The sequence below is a fragment of the Salvelinus fontinalis genome, chromosome 31 (assembly GCF_029448725.1).
Source record: "Salvelinus fontinalis isolate EN_2023a chromosome 31, ASM2944872v1, whole genome shotgun sequence".
Taxonomy (NCBI): domain Eukaryota; kingdom Metazoa; phylum Chordata; class Actinopteri; order Salmoniformes; family Salmonidae; genus Salvelinus; species Salvelinus fontinalis.
Window position 1 is genome coordinate 20413045 of NC_074695.1, and position 22440 is coordinate 20435484.

Consider the following 22440-nt stretch of genomic DNA (forward strand, 5'->3'; position numbering starts at 1 on the left):
TTATTCTGACATTTCACATTATTAAAATAAAGTGGTGATCCTAACTGACCTAAGACCAGGAATTTTTACTAGGATTAAATGTATTTAAATGTATTTGGCTAAGGTGTATGTAAACTTCCGACTTCAACTGTATATAATGGCAACAGTTTTTGTAACAAAACGATATGTAGAGCTAAATGCGATTGAAATCCATTTAATTGAACTGCAAAAGTTATTTTTATGTGCATTACATCATCACACACAGCCTTTTATCTGCAACAATTACATTGGATTTCTCTGGTAGGAAAATGTGCATATTGTTTTATGCATATTTTTTTTTAAATGCATGAAAATCTGTCACAATTGGATGGAAACCTAACTAGTGTCATTTGACATTGTTCAGATACATTATACAACATCATAGGCCTAATTGTAAATGTCAAATGCTAGGTGTCGTCGAGTCAGTTACCATGATCATCTTCCAATGGAATCAAATTCCCTCTGCCAGTGCCATATTAGGATATCAGTCTGAATGGAATTAAGCATGCCACTTGAATAGATCAGGTGTACTTCTTAACCTGTTTCATAGACCCTAAAAGCTTACCGCACAGATCATGGATGACGTCAAATGAGGACCAGGAGTAGCGTTCTGCCCCCTGCTCAATGATGTAGGATGGGAGGGTCTCCAGCTTATATGCCCCTCTCTTCTTCCAATACAGGAACATGGTGACCAACCCGTGTCTCCCTCACTCTCAACCCTAACCATGGATCTTAACAACCTCAACCTTATGTAAATAACCTTCAAATTCTGTCCCCGATCACTGCAGTAGACTGACCCTTATGCCACACACACCAACATTAAGCAGTCTACCAACAACAACCTATATCTTCCCTTCTTACCTACATCAAACCCATCTTAACAGAGTCCATCTCAGTGCAGTCCAACCCTTGAACTCTGCCAATAGCTTAATCAACTTCATTCAAAAACTGCATCTGCAAAACTAGGCAATATTACCTCATCCAGCTCAACCACTAAACACTTGCTTTGAACCTTCTCTCCAAGCCATGTGCCAGAGCTACTCACTTCAGGTCCAACTGGGCATAAATTAGTCAAGATGTCCTTCTAACTGGGTTTCAATTAGCTCTGAGGAAACCAAACCACCGTCTTGGTTTGGAACAGTCTGTTACTCATATCACTAATAATAAACAGACGACTGACACCTGCTTTATCAATGCCCTCCAGGATCTGTACTGAAGATCCAACCCAGCAGGAGAAGACTGGTCTAAACTCTCAATGCAAACTGTGCTCCAGTTCCAACTCCTTGAAGAATCTGACATCAGATCTTCATAATCCACAACCATCAACAAAAGACAATTTCCATGGTCTTGATAACTTCTCTTCCTGTTGCTCCTTCTGTCATCCCGGGGTTAAAGTGTTATAAGCATCCAAACAAAGTTAAGTCCCCTTCCATCGTCCTCTTCCAAGCCATTCATTTGAGTTACTCCCGAGGAGTTCAAACCACACCCTGATTACCGCTCACACAGTTCCGTCTTCCCAAGGTACTTTGTTACTGCTACCTAGTAATAACTATGTTGTCAGCATCCTCTCATAGATTTAAAATGTGTCAATGATAAAGTTCTCAACCTCCTAACATCTTCTGTGCGACAAGCTGTTGAGTGTCATAGCCCGTGTAGGATGTGTGGACGATAGAGGGGCATTCGACCCACTCCATCAAACAAGTGATGTATTCATACAGAGGTGAGTTGCAATGCATGCTGGGACTGGCAGTCTGGGCCAATGGCTTTCTAATTGACACAAAGATCTCTTTTAAACTCACTCCTACACGGAGAGTAGAACTTTGTTTTGCGCAAACTGTAAAAGCCTGACATTTTTCTGCATTAATTGGGCTTGCTAGAGCCTTGCTCTTTGTCTCCAGAAAGATTAATTGTTTTTATGAATGCAACACGTCTAATGTCTGGGTTCATCTATTTCTGCAGAGGTACAGTATTACAATACAAACAGTTTCCCAGAGAGAGATGACAGATGTAGCAGAACCAAGCTCTTTTGTAAAGAGGCCACAGACACAGAATAGAACATTTCCGCTCTGCAAACAGAGGATGGGTTAAAACCACACCAGTAAGTTATCAGTCTATTGGCATACCATTGCTGAACAGTTGATTCACTGTTATTATACATCTATAATAGAAAGAAATGCTGCGAGAACACGCTGTGCTAGCCATGGAAGGGAGGGACAATGTCACACAAAGACCAAAATGTCCAATTCTGGGATGAGAAATTAGAGGGTAGGATGGGAGCCCGTCTCCTCTGTCGCTCCGCTTTGGGCTTTGCAGACATATGGTAATAATCTAGAAAAGCTTTGAGCGCACTGCTGCTTGATTTTTAATGAAGAGACCAGTCATTGGCTACAGCATGAGGACTAGGGACTGCTGCAGCACAAAGGTCTAATTCCATCCACTTCATGCTGACAAAGGTAACAAAACTCAAGAGGCATTAGTCTCCCATCCCTATCATCATGTCCCAAATCAAGTCAGTAACCTCTTAAAATACATTATATACACACAAAAGTATGTGGACAACCCTTCAATATAGTTGATTTGGCTATTTTAGCCACACCCGTTGCTGACAGGTGTATACAAATCGAGCACAGTCATACAATCTCCATAGACAAACATTGGCAGTAGAATGGCGTTAAATCACGGAGCTCTTCGTTTCAAGGTGGAATCGTCATGGGATGCCACCTTTCCAAAAAGTCAGTTCGTAAAATCTCTGCCCTGCTAGAGCTGCCCCGGTCAACTGTAAGTGTTATTGTGAAGTGGAAAATTCTGGGAGAAACAAAAGGCTCAGCCGCAAAGTGGTAGACCATACAAGCTCACAGAACAGGAATGTCCAGTTCTGAAGTGTGCAGCGCGTAAAAATAGTCTGTCCTTGGTTGCAACACTCACTACCGAGTCCAAACTGCCTCTAGAAGCAATGTCAGCACAAGAACTGTTCGCTGGGTGCCGCACATAAACCTAAAATCACCATGCGCAACGCCAAGCGTCAGCTGCAGTGGTGTAATGTTGGCCGCCATTGGACTCTGGAGCAGTGGAAGCGCATTTTATGGAGTGATGAATCACACTTCACCATCTCGCAGTCCGATAGACGAATCTGGGTTTGGCTGATGCCAGGAGAACGCTACCTGCCCCAATGCATAGTGCCAAATGTAAAGTTTGGTGGCGGAGGAATAATCGGGTGGGGCTGCCCCTTAGTTCCAGTGAAGGGAATTCTTAACGCTACAGCATACAATGACATTCTAGACGATTCTGTGCTTCCAACTTCGTGGCAACAGTTTGGGGAAGGCCCTTCCCTGTTTCAGCATGACAATACCCCCGTGCACAAATCGAGGTCTATACAGAAGTGGTTTGTCATAATCGATGTGGAAGAAATTGACTGGCCTGCACAGAGCCCTGACCTCAACCCCATCGAAAATGAATGAATTGAAACTGCGAGCCAGGCCTAATCTCCCGACATCTGTGCCCGTCCTCACTAATGCTCGTGGCTGAATGGAAGCAAGTTCTCTCAGCAATGTTCCAACACCTAGTGGAAAGCCTTCCCAGAAGAGTGGAGGCTGTTATAGCAGCAAAGGGGGGGACCAACTCCATATTCATGCCCATGATTTTGGAATGAGACATTCGACAAGTGTCCACATACTTTTGGTCAAGTAGTGTATGTTTCAGTCTTTTAAAGAGGACATGTCATCATGCTGCCCGTCCAGTTGTCTTGTAGCTGACAAACATACAATATTGAATGACCTAAGAAAGTCTGCCAACTGCGCCTGATGTCATTCATTACAGTAAAGTAGCTCGTCCAGGGGAATCACTTATGCCAACTACCAGAAGGCTATATAGTCTATATGAATTATCTCCTCAATAAACTTTGAAGTATTAAATGGGGTGTTTGAGGAGGATTGAGTGTTTGATTGAGTGAGGGTACAAAACAGTAAATGGGGGAGTGTGTGTGTACCGGAGAAGAAGTGTGTGAGTAAGAGTGTTGACAGAGGGAGTGCAGTCGAGCCAAAGGGCTTATGCGTGCCCATGTGGAGGTGGTTTGGGGTTATATTTAGAAAGGTGGCCATTCGTACAGGGATTAACCCTACACTACCCAGCTGCAAAGAGCAGTGCCAGGATAGCCTCCGGACAATTCCAAGGTAACAGAATGAAGGTGAGACGCCCATTTGTTTTACTTTGAAAGTATGCCAAACAAAAATCATTGATTCCAAACTTAAACCATAGAAATCTAAGCACAAGTAATACTTAATTTCCATTGTCCATTTTTTTTTTTAAACAAACATTGCAGATATAAAGTTTGGTAACAGAATGACAGTAAAATCTGTTTGTGACCACATTTTCCAAAAACGTTTAAATATACAGTTGAAGTCAGAAGTTTACATAAACTGAGTTTAAATGTATTTGGCTAAGGTGTTTCACAATTCAGGACATTTAATCCTAGTAAAAATTCCCTGTCTTTGGTCAGTTAGGAGCACCACTTTAAGAATGTGAAATGTCAGAATAATAGTAGTCAGAATAGAGAGAATGATTTATTTCAGCTTTTATTTCTTTCATCACATTCCCAGTGGGTCACAAGTTTACATATTCTCATTAATATTTGGTAGCATTGTCTTTAAATTGTTTAACTTGGGTCAAACGTTTTGGGTAGCCTTCCACAGCTTCCCACAATAAGTTGGGTGAATTTTGGCCCATTCCTCCTGACAGAGCTGGTGTAACTGAGTCATGTTTTTATGCCGCCTTGCTCGCACACGCTTTTTCAGTTCTGCCCACAAACTTTCTATAGGATTGATGGCCACTCAAATACCTTGACTTTGTTGTCCTTAAGCCTTTCGGCCACAACTTTGTAAGTATGCGTGGGGTCATTGTCCATTTGGAAGACCCATTGGTGACCAAGCTTTAACTTCCAGACTGATGTCTTGAGATGTTTCTTCAATATATCCACAAATTTCCTACATCATAATGCCATCTATTTTGTGAAGTGCACCAGTCCCTCCTGCAGCAAAGCTCCCCCACAACATGATGCTGCCACCCCCGTGCTTCATGGTTGGGATGAATTCTTCGGCTTGCAAGCCTCCCACTTTTTACTCCAAACAAAACGATGATCATTATGGCCAAACCATTCTATTTGTTTCATCAGACCAGAGGACATTTCTCCAAAAAAGTACAATCTTTGTCCTCATGGGCAGTTGCAAACTGTAGTCTGGCTTATTAATGGTGGTTTTGGAGCAGTGGCTTCTTCCTTGCTGAGCGGCCTTTCAGGTTATGTCGATATAGGACTCGTTTTACTATGGATATAGATACTTTTGTACCCGTTTCCTCCAGCATCTTCACAAGGTCCTTTGCTGTTGTTCTGGGTTTGATTTGCACTTTTCGCACCAAAGTACATTCATCTCTAGGAGAGTGAAGGCATCTCCTTCCTGAGTCGTATGATGCCTGTGTGGACCCATGGTGTTCAAACTTGCGTACCATTGTTTGTACAGATGAATGTGGTACCTTCAGGTGTTTGGAAATTGCTCCCAAGGACGAACCAGACTTGTGGAGGTCAAGAAAAAATTTCTAAGGTCTTGGCTGATTGCTTTGGATTTTCCCAAGCAAAGAGGCACTGAGTTTGAAGGTAGGCCTTGAAATACATTCACAGGTACACCTCCGATTGACTCAAATTATGTAAATTAGCCTATCAGAAGCTTCTAAAGCCAGGACATAATTTTCTGGAATTTTCCAAGCTGTTTAAAAGGCACAGTCAACTTAGTGTATGTAAACTTCTGACCCACTGGAATTGTGATACAGTAAATTATGTGAAATAATCCGTCTAAACAATTGTTGGAAAAATTACTAGTGTCATGTCCTACCCGACTTGCCAAAACTATAGTTTGTTAACAAGAAATTTGTGGAGTGGTTGAAAAACGAGATTTTAATGACTCCAACCTAAGTGTATGTAAACTTCCGACTTCAACTGTATACTCCGAATTAAGATTCAAAGATGCCTGCAGAAAGAATGTCAGCTAATACACCTAGAGTTTAAAAAATATATATTGTAATCCTCTTTTGATTATTGAACTACAGTTACGTGAAGAGGATTAGCCATAGTAGTACGGCGCCCCTGGGAAAAAAATGAGGATTAAGTGCCTTGCTCAAGGGCACAGACAGATTTTCAGTCGGCTTGGCTATTCAAACCAGCAAACTTTTGGATACTGGCCCAATGCTCTAACTGCTAGGCTACCTGCCGCTCATGAGTCCCTGATCTGTACTATACAGAAATACATAATAATGAATGTCACTCTCTTCATGGTGATGCATCCTTAACAGGTATACATCAGGCGGGAAAATGTAATATCCTCCTTCGTATGTTTAGATATTATTCTCAATACTGGTTATTATTCTAAAGAGCTCCGGCCCTAAACAAGACCAGATTTGATTGGTCCGGACCAAATCATACAAGTCTGTTTCACAAGTTTGGACATCACAGTACAGCACAGCAGAGTATAGTTCAGTACAGCAAATCATACTGTACACTACTTTAGTGTGCTGTCCATGATTGGTTCAGAATGATTTGTTTGTGATTAAATTGGCTGCAATGGGAATTCATAGTAGTTGCAATCATTCTGTTAGATTTTTTTGCCATTCTCTGTTACCGATTTGGTAACAGAATGATGCATTTTATACACAACAAAAAAAAATGCAACATGCAACAATTTCACTGAGTTACAGTTCATATAAAGGAGATCAGTCAATTGAAATGAATTCATTAGGCCCTAATCTATGGATTTCACATTACTGGAGGAAAACTACTTTTACCACCCTTTCCCAATTGCGAACCAACAAATGTCCACAAAAATAGAGATAAAAAAAAGCTTTTTGTGCATATGGAACATTTCTTGGATCCTTTACTTCAGCTCATGCAACCAACACTGTAAATGCTGCATTTATAATTGAGTTGTTTTGGAGAATTTGGCAGTACGTCCAACCGGCCTCACAACCGCAGATCATGTGTAACCACGCCAGCCAAGGACCTCCACAGCCGGCTTCTTCACCAGCGGGATCGTCAGACCAGCCCCCAGGACAGCTGAGGAGGAGTATTTGTCTGTAATAAAGCCCTTTAGTGGGGAAAAACTAATTGGCTGGGCCTGGCTCCCAATTGGGTGGGCCTATGTCCGTACTGTGAGACGCCTAAGACAGCACTACAGGGAGACAGGACGGACAGCTGATCATCCTCGCAGTGGCAGGCCACGTGTAATAACACCTGCACAGGATCGGTACATCCAAACATCACCCCTGCGGGACAGGTACAGGATGGCAACAACAACTGCCCGAGTTACACCAGGAACGCACAATCAAATTAATTTATAAAACCCTTCATTCAAACTGCACATTTGTGGCCTGCTGGAGGTCATTTTGCAGGGCTCTGGCAGTGCACATCCTTGCACAAAGGCGGAGGTAACGGTCCTGCTGCTGGGTTGTTGCCCTCCTACAGCCTCCTCCACGTCTCCTGATGTACTGGCCTGTCTCCTGGTAGCGCCTCCATGCTCTGGACACTACGCTGACAGACACAGCAAACCTTTTTGCCACAGCTCGCATTGATGTGCCATCCTGGATGAACTGCACTACCTGAGCCACTTGTGTGGGTTGTAGACTCCGTCTCATGCTACCACTAGAGTGAAAGCACCGCCAGCATTCAAAAGTAACCAAAACATCAGCCAGGAAGCATAGGAACTGAGAAGTGGTCTGTGGTCACCACCTGCAGAATCACTCCTTTTTTGGGGGTGTCTTGCTAATTGCCTATAATTTCCACCTTTTGTCTATTCTATTTGCACAACAGCATGTGAAATTTATTGTCAATCAGTGTTGCTTCCTAAGTGGACAGTTTGATTTCACAGAAGTGTGATTGACTTGGAGTTACATTGTGTTGTTTAAGTGTTCCCTTTATTTTTTCTCAAAAAAATAAAGGGAACACTTAAACAACACAATGTAACTCCAAGTCAATCACACTTCTGTGAAATCAGACATTATGATATGCATACAAATTAATATCTTTTTTTACAGCATATATATATATATGGGCCTCTTATGTAAGAGAGCAATATTTTCTTGTGTTTATCTACAAAACACTCATGCAGAAATGTCCTATGTATCTATCTAATTCAATTTAGACTTACAAATTACCAAACCCAGTCTCAGGCTTGGATAACACTGGAGACCCCTTCGGTCTCCACCGAGTTACGTAAAGCTGCTTAAAGTTGTTTTGTGCCATTTATGTGGAACAACTTAGAGCCCTCCGAAATGACATGTACTGGTCCCCCTTGGTCAGCTCAGAGTACTGATCGGAAACCTATTTTGATAAATCGCTCCGTTTTTTCTTAATGTTTTGTCATTTTGTTTATTGTATGATTTAAATGTATTCCTGCAGGGCTCATCTGTAAAAAGAGACCCTGGTCTCAGAATGACTTCCCAGTCATAATAAAAAATATCCTTCCACAACCATAAGACCCACCAATAATTTAATTATTTTCTCAAAATAGTTTAACATGCTTTTTTACAATATTCAGTCTAAGAAAAAGCATTTTTATTTTTGTATTTAACCTGAACCACACATAATACACATTCACTAATAATAACTAACTTCTTGTAGGATGCATTATAAGAGAATGTACACAAATTAACTCAAATCTCTCAAGCACAAGCACATTCTAGTGAGGAGCCAGCTAATCTTTATATTTCAAGTTCAGCCAACTTGGATCTATTTGCTAGATAACAAGGTAGAACAGATGAATTGCTATGAACACAACCTTGTCTGTCTCCAACTGTTTGAACAGCGTGCTAGCCCGTCCACTTTGCTCAGATGTTGAAATCATGAGGACTACCTTATTTCTCAGAAATAGAACCAGTTGACAATTCCTTATACAGTAGCGTCGGAAAGTATTCAGAGCCCTTGACTATTTCCACATGTTGTTACATTACAGCCTTATTCTGAAATGTATTATATTGTGTGTAGATCGATGAGGGGGGAAAGAACAACAATAATAAAGCAAAAACAAGTTGACATTTCTGCTAATTTATAAATATGAAAACTGAAATATCACATTTAAATAAGTATTCAGACCCTTTACTCAGTACTTTGTTGAAGCACCATTGGCAGCGATTACAGCATTGAGTCATCTTGGGTATGCCTCTACAATCTTGACAACAGTATTTGGGGAGTTTCTCCCATTCTTCTCTGCAGATCCTCTCAAGCTCTGTCAGGTTGGATGGGTAGCGTTGCTGCACAGATATTTTCAGAGATGTTCGACTGGGCTCTGGCTGGCCTACTCAAGGACATTCAGAGACTGGTCTCGAAGCCAGTCCTGCGTTGTCTTTGCTGTGTGCTTAGGGTCGTTGACCTGTTGGAAGATGAACCTTCATCCCAATCTGAAGTCCTGAGTGCTCTGGAGCAGGTTTTCATCAAGGATCTCAGTACATTTCTCCATTCATCACTCCCTCGATCCTGACTAGTCTCACAATCCCTGCTGCTGAAAAACATCCCCACAGCATGATGCTGCCACCACCATGCTTCACCGTAGGGATGGTGCCAGGTTTCCTCCAGATGTGACCCTGGAATTCAGGGCAAAGAGTTGAATATTGGTTTCATCAGACCGGTTAAGCTTGTTTCTTATGGTCTGAGAGTCTTTAGGTGCCTTTTAGCAAACTCCAAGCGGGCTGTCATGTGCCTTTTACTGAGGAGTGGCTTCCGTCTGGCCACTCTACTAGAAAGGCCTGACTGGTGGAATGCTGCAGAGATGGTTATCCTTCTGGAAGGTTCTCCCATCTCCACGGAGGAACTCTGGAGCTCTGTCAGAGTGACCATTGGGTTCTTGGTCAGCTCCCTGACTAAGGCCTTTCTCCCCCAATTCTTCTGTTTGGCCAGGTGGCCAGCTTTAGGAAGAGTCCTGGTGATTCAAACTTCTTCCATTTAAGAATGATCGAGGCCACTGTGTTGTTGGGGACATTAAATGCTGCAGATTTTTTATTTTTTTTGGTACAATTCCCCAGATCTAGACCTTGACACAATTCTGTTTCGGAGCTCTACGGACAACTTCTCTATTAAAGTAAAATAATGCCTCAATGTGTTTCGGTGTCCATATGACCGATTCTGTTGGACCAAACCGCAAATGCAAAAAGCGAGTTGAAACTGCTTGTCAGAGAGGAAGAAGTGATCTCTTCGTTGTTGTGAGTGGCAGAGTGAGGGGCTTTGTGTGTGTAAAATGGGAAGGTGCACACAGCCTACAGTCATTGAACGAAGCACAGAAGGAGCCAACGAGACAAGACCAAAGACAAAATTAGAAAAAGCAGCCAAATGCTGATTTCTTTTTAAATATACATTTGTGAACTTGATTCTTACGACAGGCATTTGGAATATAGCACAAAAACAAATTTGAATTCATCTAATTAATTTGACGTATCACCGATCCCTAATTTTGATGTATTTCTAATTAACTTCATGTTTAATATGTTATCTCATGGTCCTCTACCACTCCATGTTCTGCTAGATGTTTTCTTAGACCCCCTTTCCATCTGTTTGATCAGAAATCAAAGCCTTAGCTTATTCCTACCTTTTAAGATGCACAATTGTTGAAAAACGTATATGACCGAATAAAAAAGACAGCTTTCATTTGACAAAATTGTATGCGCTCCTAAGTTAACAACGTTCTGACAAAAAAAATATGTGCCGAACTCAAACAGATTGAGAGAAAAAAGGATGCTGAACCACCACACAGTAAGAAACGGGAATCTTGTCCGTCCAGGAGGAAGTATTCAGACTGCTACTTGCAGAGACAGGCATGTTGCCTTCTATAGACGGGTTAGTTGTTTAGCAACAAAACCAAAACTTTTGCAACTACTTAAAATGGCAAAATAGACAGGGTTGGCTTAGATTGTTGACAACATGTAGTAAACTATATTTCATGCAACATTTTCACAATGAGCACTAGTTCTCAGTTAGTGAATTTTAGCATAGCCGTGACTTCAGTCAAAAAAAGACATGGTATCAAGAACAAGATAAAACTAGCTGAAGTGAGCCACCTACGACTCCCCACATGGCAGCTTCTTGTCATTGTTGCTAGCTATCTGACCTGTCAGAATTACAACACACAGACTTCTGCCCCATTGAAGCGTGTGCATCGTTTTTGTGACGCTGTCAGGTGGTATTATACATTTTGTATTGTAGATATGTAGTGGTGTAATAATGTTATATGATGTACTGTTTTATATGTAATGTAAGTGCCTTAATGTGTTTGGACCCCAGGAAGAGTAGCTACTACCTTGGCAGCAGCTAACCGGGATCCCTAATAAATACAAACCTGTCTCGTGACTCTGCTTAGAGCGCAGCAGCCCATCCACTGACTTCAAACACAGATATAGTGATGCAGATGAAAACTTTGCACCCTGGTATTTGTGGTGCTTTAACATCAAATGAGCATGTGCCGTTCAGAAACAATGCAATGGGCCTTGACACAGGCTGGCAAGGAAGCCCTTTCCACAAGAGACACTATATAGAGAGCAACCCTCCCTTACACAAACAAAATCCGCAATAATTATTACATCTTCTCAAACATTTATAGGACAAGCCATTTGTAAACAGATCTATTGAAGACACATTCATCCCAATCCAACAGTACATCAGCTACCCGCTACCCATGTGGCGCAAAAAAAGGGTTGACTGTTCTTTCCCGCAGAGGAGAAAATTGCTATCAGACATGCAATTTAAAAGTCCATTCTTAAACCACCAGTTAAGAGGGACAAACAACTGGTATTGCCTTCTTCAGCTTGTTGATATAAAGAATTGTTTAATTTAAATGGCATAGCTGAAAGTGCAGTGAGTCTACTCTCTGAAATCGAAAACACTTATTCGCTGACTCAATATGGTTACTGTCAGCCTTAGGGCTCTAATGTTCATAAACAGCCATTGAATGGGGTGGTATGTGTGTTTTTATTTATATAGGGCCACTGAGGTAAACATTACATCCAATGTCTACTAACCTAAAGATGCACCATGTGTATGAGCTCAGGTTATCCCCTTGTAATTATCCACTATGTTCTGAAGAGCAGAGAAGCCACAAGGCCAATTTAACAGGGTGTGGTTCTCTCCAAGAGCATGGAGAACAGTGGTTTACAATAAATAGTCACCACGATGACGAGTTTGAAATCCATTACCCACTTTGCATAATTAAACCAACTTTAATCCAAATCAGAGCCTCTAATCTATACACTATTAATCCAAGAAGGCGTAGCAGTCAGACGTCTTTTGTCCTCGTCTTGTCCAGTGTATATATATATATATATATTTTTTTTTTATATATATTTTCTTCGCATATCTTTTTTCTAAAACTCAACTTCAAAATACTCTCCTGCAACCCGCCTCATCCAATGTGGTGCGGATCTGTTTTTTTCTAAAGTATTATTCACCTCGAATTCAGAATCCCCCAACAGAAGCTAGCCAGCTTACTAGCTACTAGCTAATAGTCAGCTAACCTTTAGCTCGGAAAGCTCTTGCCAGTTTGTACAACGCGACTCAAAAGAGAGCATACCGGACCTATTTTCTCTCCATATCCCTGGATTCCTACTGCAAGCTCTGGACAATTTCACCTGGATCTTCTTAGCTAAATAGCTGCTATCCGAGTACAGGCTAACGTCGGTCCCGGAGCAAGCACCAATTAGCCTGGAGCTAGCCCATGCTAGGCCTTTTCTCCCAGCTAGCTAAAAGAAGCCCATCAGCCACTCCTGGGCTACAATACCCGGACCACTTCTACTGCCGGTACGGGACACGGAACCCCACCGATCCTTCATGACTGGACTAAACTGCTCGAGGGGGTACTCAACTGGCCTCTACATCGCGACCACCCCTGAATGCCCATCCGATAGCCGCGGCTCGCTAGCTGTCTAGAGCATAATAGACTGTTAGCTGTAGAGATTCATCTGCTAATTTCTTGGGCCACTATACCCATTTTGCCAATTGGGCTTGGACCCCTCTGCTACTCGAAACCTTGCTAATCCATCACGACGTCACCGCACGCGGAGGCCAAAACAGACTTACCGCCGTCGAGACGTCCCTCTAAGGCCCTTCTGCTAGCTTGCTATCCCCGGCCTTCTAGCTGTCTGAATCGCCGTGTCTCCAGCCAGCCCAACCACTCACTGGACCCATATTGATCACCCGGCTACGCATGCCTCTCCCTAATATCAATATGCCTTGTCCATTACTGTCCTGGTTAGTGATTATTGTCTTATTTCACTGTAGAGCCTCTAGCCCTGCTCAATATGCCTTAACCTACCATTTAGTTCTACCTCCCACATATGCGGTGACATCACCTGGTTTAAACGTCTCTAGAGACAATATCTCATCATTACTCAATGCCTAGGTTTACCTCCAATGCAGTCACATCCTACAACACCTCTGTCCGTACATTATGCCTTGAATCTATTCTCTCACGCCCAGAAACCTGCTCCTATTACTCTCTGCTCTGAACGCACTAAACGACCAGTCCTGATAGCCTTTAGCCGTACCCTCATCCTACTCCTCCTCTGGTGATGTAGAGGTTAATCCAGGCCCTGCAGTGCCTAGCTCCACTCCTACTCCCCAGGTGCTCTCATTTGTTGACTTCTGTAACTGTAAAAGCCTTGGTTTCATGCATGTTAACATTAGAAGCCTCCTCCCTAAGTATGTTTTATTCACTGCTTTAGCACACTCTGCCAACCCGGATGTCCTAGCCGTGTCTGAATCCTGGCTTAGGAAGTCCACCAAAAACCCTGAAATGTCCATCACTAACTATAACATTTTCCAACAAGATAGAACTGCCAAAGGGGGCGGTGTTGCAATCTACTGCAGCGACAGCCTGCAGAGTTCTGTCTTCCTATCCAGGTCGGTACCCAAACAATTCGACCCAAACAATTCTACTTTTAAAAATCCATCTTTCCAGAAACAAGTTTCTCATTGTTGCCGCATGCTATAGACCACCCTCTGCCCCCAGCTGTGCCCTGGACACCATATGTGAATTGATTGCCCCCCATCTATCATCAAAGCTTGTGCTGCTAGGTGACCTAAACAACACCCCGGCCATCCTACAATCTAAGCTTGATGCCCTCAATCTCACACAAATTATCAATGAATCCACCAGGTACAACCCCAAATCCGTAAACAGGGGCACCCTCATAGATATCATCCTAACTAACTTGGCCTCCAAATACACCTCTGCTTTTTTCAACCAAGATCTCAGCGATCACTGCCTCATTGCCTGCATCCGTAAATGGGTCTGTGGTCAAACGACCACCCCTCAAATATATGCAACGATCGAGGGGGGGGGGGGGGATCCAGCTGTGAGAGCAGGTTTATGGCCATGGCTTCATCTGTCGATTCAGCTGTGAATGTGAACACGTTCACATGACTCAAGGTAAGTGGCTGGTTGCTAGTGTAAAACCATGCCACATTTGCCACATTAGTAGGTAAGCTACATCAGTCGTATCAATCTTATCTGTGTTCTGAAATAGTCAACAATGAATTGTAAATTGTTTTTCCCACAGTGGGCAACTGTCCATCTACTTTGATGGCAAACTAACACATTTTTGAAACTGTCAAAACATTCTCCATGCAGTTTCCCAGACCGATCACTGTCAAACGCTCCCTAAAACACTTCAGTGAGCAGGCCTTTCTAAATCGACCTGGCCCGGGTATCCTGGAAGGATATTGACCTCATCCCGTCAGTAGAGGATGCCTGGTTATTCTTTAAAAGTGCCTTCCTCATCATCTTAAAAAAGCACACCCCATTCAAAAAAATGTAGAACTAGGAACAGATATAGCCCTTGGTTCTTGACCAGCACAAAAACATCCAAAAACATCTGCGTTAGCATCGAACAGCCCCTGTGATATGCAACTTCTCAGGGAAGTTAGGAACAAATACACACAGGCAGTTAGGAAAGCTAACGCTAGCTTTTTCAAGCAGAAATTTGCATCCTGTAGCACAAACTCAAAAAAGTTCTGGGACACTGTAAAGTCCAAGGAGAACAAGAGCACCTCCTACCAGCTTCCCACTGCACTGAGGCTAGGAAACACTGATCACTGATAACTGATAAATCCACTATAACTGAGAATTTCAATAAGCATTTTTCTATGGCTGGCCATGCTTTCCACCTGGCTATCCCTACCCCGGTCAACAGCCCTGCGCTCCCCACAGCAACTTGCCCAAACCTCCCCCACTTCTCCTTCACCCAAATCCAGATAGCTGAAAGAGCTGCAAAATCTGGAGCCCTACAAATCAGCCGGGCCAGACAATCTGGACCCCCTCTTTCAAACATTATCTGCCGAAATTGTTGCAACCCTTATTACTAGCCTGTTCAACCTCTCGTATCGTCTAAGATTCCCATAGATTGGAAAGCTGCCGCGGTCATACCCCTGTTCAAAGGGGGATACAATATAGACCCAAACTGCTACAGACCTATATCAATTCTACCCAGCCTTTCTAAGGCTTTCACCTCAGTGAATCACAACATTTTTATTGGCAGACTCAACTGCCTTGGTTTCTCAAATGACCGCATCGCCTGGTTCACCAACTACATCTCTGATAGAGTTAAGCATGTCAAATCTGAGGGCCTGTTGTCCGGATCTCTGGCAGTCTCTATGGGGGTGCCACAGGGTTAAATTCTCAGGCCGACTCTCTTCTCTGTATACATCAATGATGTCGCTCTTGCTGCTGGTGATTCTCTGATCCACCAATATGCAGACGACACCATTCTGTATACATCTGGCCCTTCTTTGGACACTGTGTTAACTAACCTCCAGATGAGCTTCAATGCCATACAACTCTCCTTCCGTGGCCTCCAACTGCTCTTAAATGCAAGTAAAACTAAATGCATGCCCTTCAACCGATCGCTGCCCGCCTGTACATCATCACTACTCTGGACGGTTCTGACTTAGAATATGTGGACAACTACAAATACCTAGGTGTCTGGTTAGACTGTAAACTCTCCTTCCAGACTCACATTAAATATCTCCAATCCAAAATTAAATCTAGAATCGGCTTCTTATTTCGCAACAAAGTATCCTTCACTCATGCTGCCAAACATACCCTGGTAAAACTGACCATCTTACCGATCCTCGACTTCGGCTATGTCATTTACAAAATAGCCTACAACACTCTACTCAACAAATTGGATGCAGTCTATCACAGTGCCATCCGTTGCTATGCCAAAGCCCCATATACTACCCACCACTGCGACCTGTACGCTCTCATTGGCTGGCCCTCGCTTCATACTCGTCGCCAAACCCACTGGCTCCAGGTCATCTACAAATCTCTGGTAGGTAAAGCCCCGCCTTATCTCAGCTCACTGGTCACCATAGCAGCACCCACCCGTAGCACGCGCTCCAGCAGGTATATCTCACTGGTCACCCCCAAAGCCAATTCTTCCTTTGGCGGCCCTGCCTTCCTGTTCTCTGCTGCCAATGACTGGAACGAACTGCAAAAAAAAAAAAAAAAAAAAAAAAAAAAAAAAAAAAAATTTATATATATATATATATATATATATATATATATATATATATATATATATATATATATATATATATATATATATATATATATATATATATATATATATATATATTTTTTTTTTTTTTAAATCACCAAAGCTGGAAACTCTTACCTCCCTCACTAGCTTTAAGCACCAGCTGTCAGAGCAGCTCACAGATCACTGCACCTGTAAATATCTCATCTGTAAAGAGCACATCCAATCTACCTCATCCCCATACTGTATTTATTTATCTTGCTCCTTTGCACCCCAGTATCTCTACTTGCACATTCATCTTCTGCACATTCTACCATTCCAGTGTTTAATTGCTATATTGTAATTACTTCGCCACCATGGCCTATTTATTGCCTTACCCCTCTTATCCAACCTCATTTGCAAACGTTGTATATAGATTTTTCTACTGTATTATTGACTGTATGTTTGTTTATTCCATGTGTAACTGTGTTGTTGTATGTGTCGAACTGCTTTGCTTTATCTTGGCCAGGTCGCAGTTGCAAATGAGAACTTGTTCTCAACTAGCCTACCTGGTTAAATAAAGGTGGGGGGAAAAAAAGAAAAAACAACAAACGAAGACAGAATGTTCAGCTGGAACGACAGCACAAGCCCTACATGAATCCAATCCACACATTCAGTTGAATCGTTCCAATATTGTTCTTTTTTAGATGGATCATTCCCATTACTGAATTCATAGACCTCAAATGTGCCTATACCGTCCACTCTGATGAGAGCAATGTCTGATAACTGCATCGTAAAATCCAATAGTCTTGTTGGTGCTACCAAATGACGCATGTCCCAGCTGCCTGAAAGAGGTTGAGTGTCTCCAGCTCCCTGAGGGTAAAACGCAGCGTCTCTGTGCCACCTGTAACTCCAACTCGAGAACCCCCAGCAACAGGTATGGGTCTCTGAAGAACAGCCCAGCTAAAACGAGGATAATAAGACCTGCAAGATGGGGTGAGACCTGACGACAGAACAACACCGACAGAACAACAGCTTTGATTGCCATTCCCTCCCATGTGTTTTAAATAGCACTTTGTAAAAGAATGAGGGATGATAGGAAAATATATGCAACGATCGAGGGGGGGGGGGGCATCCAGCTGTGAGAGCAGGTTTATGGCCATGGCTTCATCTGTCGATTCAGCTGTGAATGTGAACACGTTCACATGACTCAAGGTAAGGGGCTGGTTGCTAGTGTAAAACCATGCCACATTTGCCACATTAGTAGGTAAGCTACATCAGTCGTATCAATCTTATCTGTGTTCTGAAATAGTCAACAATGAATTGTAAGTTGTTTTTCCCACAGTGGGCAACTGTCCATCTACTTTGATGGCAAACTAACACATTTTTGAAACTGTCAAAACATTCTCCATGCAGTTTCCCAGACCGATCTTGAGTAGTAAAAATGGACACACTGGTAGTCACAGACTTTGGATGCTCTGGAACAGATGGGTATCATGCAAAGATAAAGCAATGAGTTCAAACAGTCACACTCCCCTACCCATGGGGCAATCCTTTCCTGCTATGGAAGAGGAGATAAAGAAAACACTGAACAAACACCACAAGACGATGCAGACCACAGCAGCAGGAAGTGTCAGGGAAGTAAAAGGAGGAAAAGTAAAAGGAAATCACAGAAGAAAAAGTAGAATGTGTCCAAAGGAGGATATTGAAACCAGAACAAGCCAGGAGCCAGGGAGCCCTAAACACACCAGACAGAAATCTACACCCAGATAAACCAGGCTAAAGAAGATTAAACCAGGCAGTGTGTTTAAAGCAGCCTTTCCCAAACAGGTGCATGTTTAGGTTTTTGCCCAAGCACTTAACAGCTAACAGCTGATTCAAATAATCAACTCATCCTCAAGTTTTGATGAATCGAATCAGCTGTGTAGTGTTAAATAAAAAAACAATATGTGCACCCCTTGGGGTTAGCAGGACTGAGTTTGGGACACGCTGGTTTAAAGAACTTAAGAAAAGACCCATGGCATGGAACTCTGACAACCTCCCAACATACCTTCCAGGCTCTACATCATACACTAAAACCACACACCCAGCTACTGGTGGTGACTTCACTTGTCAAACAAACTACAGTAAATTACACATAGGTATCATGAATTATGATGGCTGTAATTTTGTCCATAATATCCTGTAGCCTATGTGTACATAATTCTATCCATAAGGCTGTTTCTTGTTGTGCTTGTGTACAGAGAGCCCAGACAAGACATCTGTTCCCAGATTAGACCAGTGTGTTTAAGAGCAGAGGCTTAAAACCTGGTGGCGTGGAACATTGAAGGTTTCCAGACTCAACCAATTAGGCTTCAAAACTTCAAACCCAGTCACTTACTGAGACTATAATATACAGGCTGTACATCCTATAAGAGGAAGGGTAAAATAGGGCATTGTAGCAGAATAACTAGCGGACTGCTCGTTGCAGTATTGTGTGAAAATGCTTATTGCAGAATTGTAATTAATGAAAGACTATCTAGTAGACAAGACTGTCTGTTCCTAGGCCGTCATTGAAAATAAGAATTTGTTCTTAACTGACTTGCCTAGTTAAGTAAAGCTAAAAAAACATTTCAAGTCATGAATGCTGTCCAGTGCAACATTACCCTGCCCTCTGACATGTGTGCTGGGGAGAAGGTGTGCTGGCAAGCCAAGGCAAAATGTTTGAAAAATGCTATCAATAACATTGTTGAATCTGGTTACTACAACCAGATTCTGATTCCTCTTCAACAGTGTTGTTTCTCAGCAGACGTATCATCTGGGTGCTTTCAAGTCCAAGACCAAAATAATTTGCCCATAGGACTCCAACTGTGATGATTTTGTTCTCTGGTCATTTGCCAACGACAGTCTTCAACTTGGGGAGGTGTTGGCTTGCCAGGCTTGGTAATCTAGTCAGCTCACAGACTGAACTGTGTCAAGCAAACACTTGGTGCTTGAGGTCAAAGTGACAATGTTCTTGTTTACCTGCCTTGACTCTTGGCCAAAGCTCTGCACCAGAGTCTGGCCCACATAATGTCATCTCCAAGCAACATCATAATGTCTTCTCCGAGCAACTTACTGCATTCTCTGTAAGCACTACACACAGTCAGACATTATGGGCCAGTTTTCAGGACAAAGGTAAGGCCTAGTCCTGGACTAAAATAATCTTCACGTGCAAGTCTCTTAAATACATCATCCTTTATATGAAATTTGCTAATGGAAGACTCCAGATCAGTCCACGGAAATTATTCCACAAGGGAATAGATGCCAAGATTGTCATAAATACCATATGAGTTCAAGGACACTGCGTGAAACCAAAGGATGGATAATACACTATATAAATACACAAAAGGTATGTGGACACCCCTTCAAATTCGTGGATTCTGCTATTTCAGCCACACAAGTTGCTGACAGGTGTAATAAATCGAGCATACAGCCATGTAATCTCCAGAGACAAACATTGGCAGCTGAATGGCTCGTACTGAAGACCTCAGTGACTTTCAATGTGGCACCAGGACCGCCAAGTGTTGAAGCGCATAATGCGTAAAATTCCTCTGTTCTCAGTTGCAATACTCACTACCGAGTTCCAAACGGCCGCTGGGAGCAACTGTTCGTTGGAAGCTTCATGAAATGGGTTTCCATGTCCGAGCAGCCGCACACACAAGCCTAAGATCACCATGCGCAATGCCAAGCGTCGGCTGGAGTGATGAAAGGTCGTCGCCATTGGACTCTGGAGCAGTGGAAACACCTTGTCTTTAGTGATGAATCACGCTTCACCATCTGGAAGTCCGACGGATGAGTCTGGGTTTAGCGGATGCCAGGAGAACGCTACCTGCCCCAATGCATAGTGCCAAATGTAAAGTTTGGTGGAGGAGGAATAATGGTCTCTGGCTGTGTCATGGTTAGGGCTAGGCCCCTTAGTTCCACTGAAGGGAAATCTAAACGCTACATCATACAATGACATTCTAGACGATTCTATGTTTCTAACTTTGTGGCAACAGGTTGGGGAAGGCCCTTCCCTGTTTCAGCATGACAATGCACCCCGTGCTCGAAGCGAGGGCCATACAGAAATGGTTTGTCGAGATCGGAGTGAAAGAACTGACCTGCACAGAGCCCTGACCTCAACCCCATCGAACACCTTTGGGATTGGAACGCCAACTACGGACCTAATACCCTGACCTCACTAATGCTCTTGTGGCTGAATGGAAGAAAGTCCCAGCAGCAATGTTCCAACATCTAGTGGAAAGCCTTCCCAGAACAGTGGAGGCTGTTATAGCAGCATAAGGGAGGACCAACTCCATATTACTGTGCATGATTTTAGAATGAATTGTTCGACAAGCATGTGTCCACATACTTTTGGTCACGTTGTGTATATGATAATGAATGATGAAGAGATGAGAGAAAATATAACAGTGGCTGGTGTAGGATACTTACTGAGTCGTAATCGGAGACCAAGCCAACTCTTTGGCGGTGACTTGTGCTGTAGAACTGAGTTCATGGTCCACTTGTTTGGAACCATTTAAGTCCTGTTTTTGGTTCTTCTCCTGAAAACTCACCAACAACACACCCCGGAAAAGATCACCTATGGTTGGTCGTCTTCATGTCTGTTCTCAATGAATGGTAGATTCCGATGGTCTGGTCTTGAAGTTTGCATTTAACAGTAATGTGTCATTTTATCACTCTCCATTTCGCCTAAAACCACTGTCGTTCTTTTTTGGAACGCCGTGCGTGCTGTGTATTCGTTCTCTGTGGATAAATTAGCTTGAGAGCACTGCAGTCAACCTGCTAAAAAACAATGCATTGAAATAATAATAAACTAACCTGTCACACGGCTGACTCAGTCTCCCACCAAAATGGAATAGGTTAATGGCTGACTGGTGCAGAATAGGTCTCACGCAAGTAATAAACACCGCCTAAAGGTAAATTCTGCAATATGACAAAAGGACACGCTGTTATGGTTTACTCCACTCTGCAGCATGCACGAAAATCATTATTTTCGACGTCCTAAATAGGCTTGAATTGTCCAACCACCGTAGCGTTCATCCCTCCCTCTCACCAGCTCACGATAATAAGACTATTTATTTTAATCGTCCATTATACCATAGGTGAAAGAAGCACCGACTACTCTGTTGCAACTTTCGTCCACTGACTTCTTCTACATTGCATTCGCGCAAGTGAAGCAACTTGAAGTCGCCAACGTAATTCCCCGCCTAGTCTCTCACAGTCTGTCCCTCCGATTTTCAACCATCAAAAAAAACTCTTCCATTTATTCAGGCCACATTCTAGTCTTTCCCTTTAAAAGTTGGTAGAATGTTGCAGCTAGGGGCACCAAAGAGAGCATATGTCATTTGATTGTAGCATTGTTAACAAAGACAGTGGAGAAAAACATACAATGTTTCCCTTTAACCAATAAATAATGTTTCAATAATCAGATATTGTTAAATTGAATCAAACATTCCTTTAGCTTTAATGGTCTCTATAGCAAGGGATACATTTTGATGTATGCAATTGTGCCTTGATTGATTGGCCCTTACTTGATTAGTCTAGTCACAGGGTTCCCCAAACTCGGTCCTGGGGCCACCCATGGGTGCACATTTTGGTTTTTGCCCTATAGCTCATCAAGCTTTGATTATTTGAATCAGCTGTGTAGTGCTAGGGCAAAATCCAAAATATGCACCAATAAAATGGCGCCGAAAGAAATGACAGCAGTTTTACGGACGTCGAATCAATTGTGCTATATGTTTTTTTTTCCTGTTATTTTTAACTTATTTTGTACATAATGTTTCTGCCACCATATCTTACAGCAAAAGAGAACTTCTGGATATCAGGACAGCGATCACTCACCTCGGATTAGACAATGATTTTTTCTTCAAC

At 42.7% G+C, this 22440-nt stretch overlaps 1 protein-coding gene across 1 annotated transcript in view; it reads right to left on the bottom strand.

The window, feature by feature from the left end:
• LOC129829779 (pleckstrin homology domain-containing family G member 5-like) overlaps positions 1-21840 on the bottom strand; it is a 108015-nt gene extending 86175 nt beyond the window's left edge. Inside the window, exon 1 of the mRNA XM_055891687.1 lies at positions 21001-21840. Coding sequence (XP_055747662.1) covers positions 21001-21085 — 85 coding nt within the window. The 5' untranslated portion in view covers positions 21086-21840. The remainder of the gene's footprint in view (positions 1-21000) is intronic.
• Between the last annotated feature and the right edge of the window lie 600 nt (positions 21841-22440).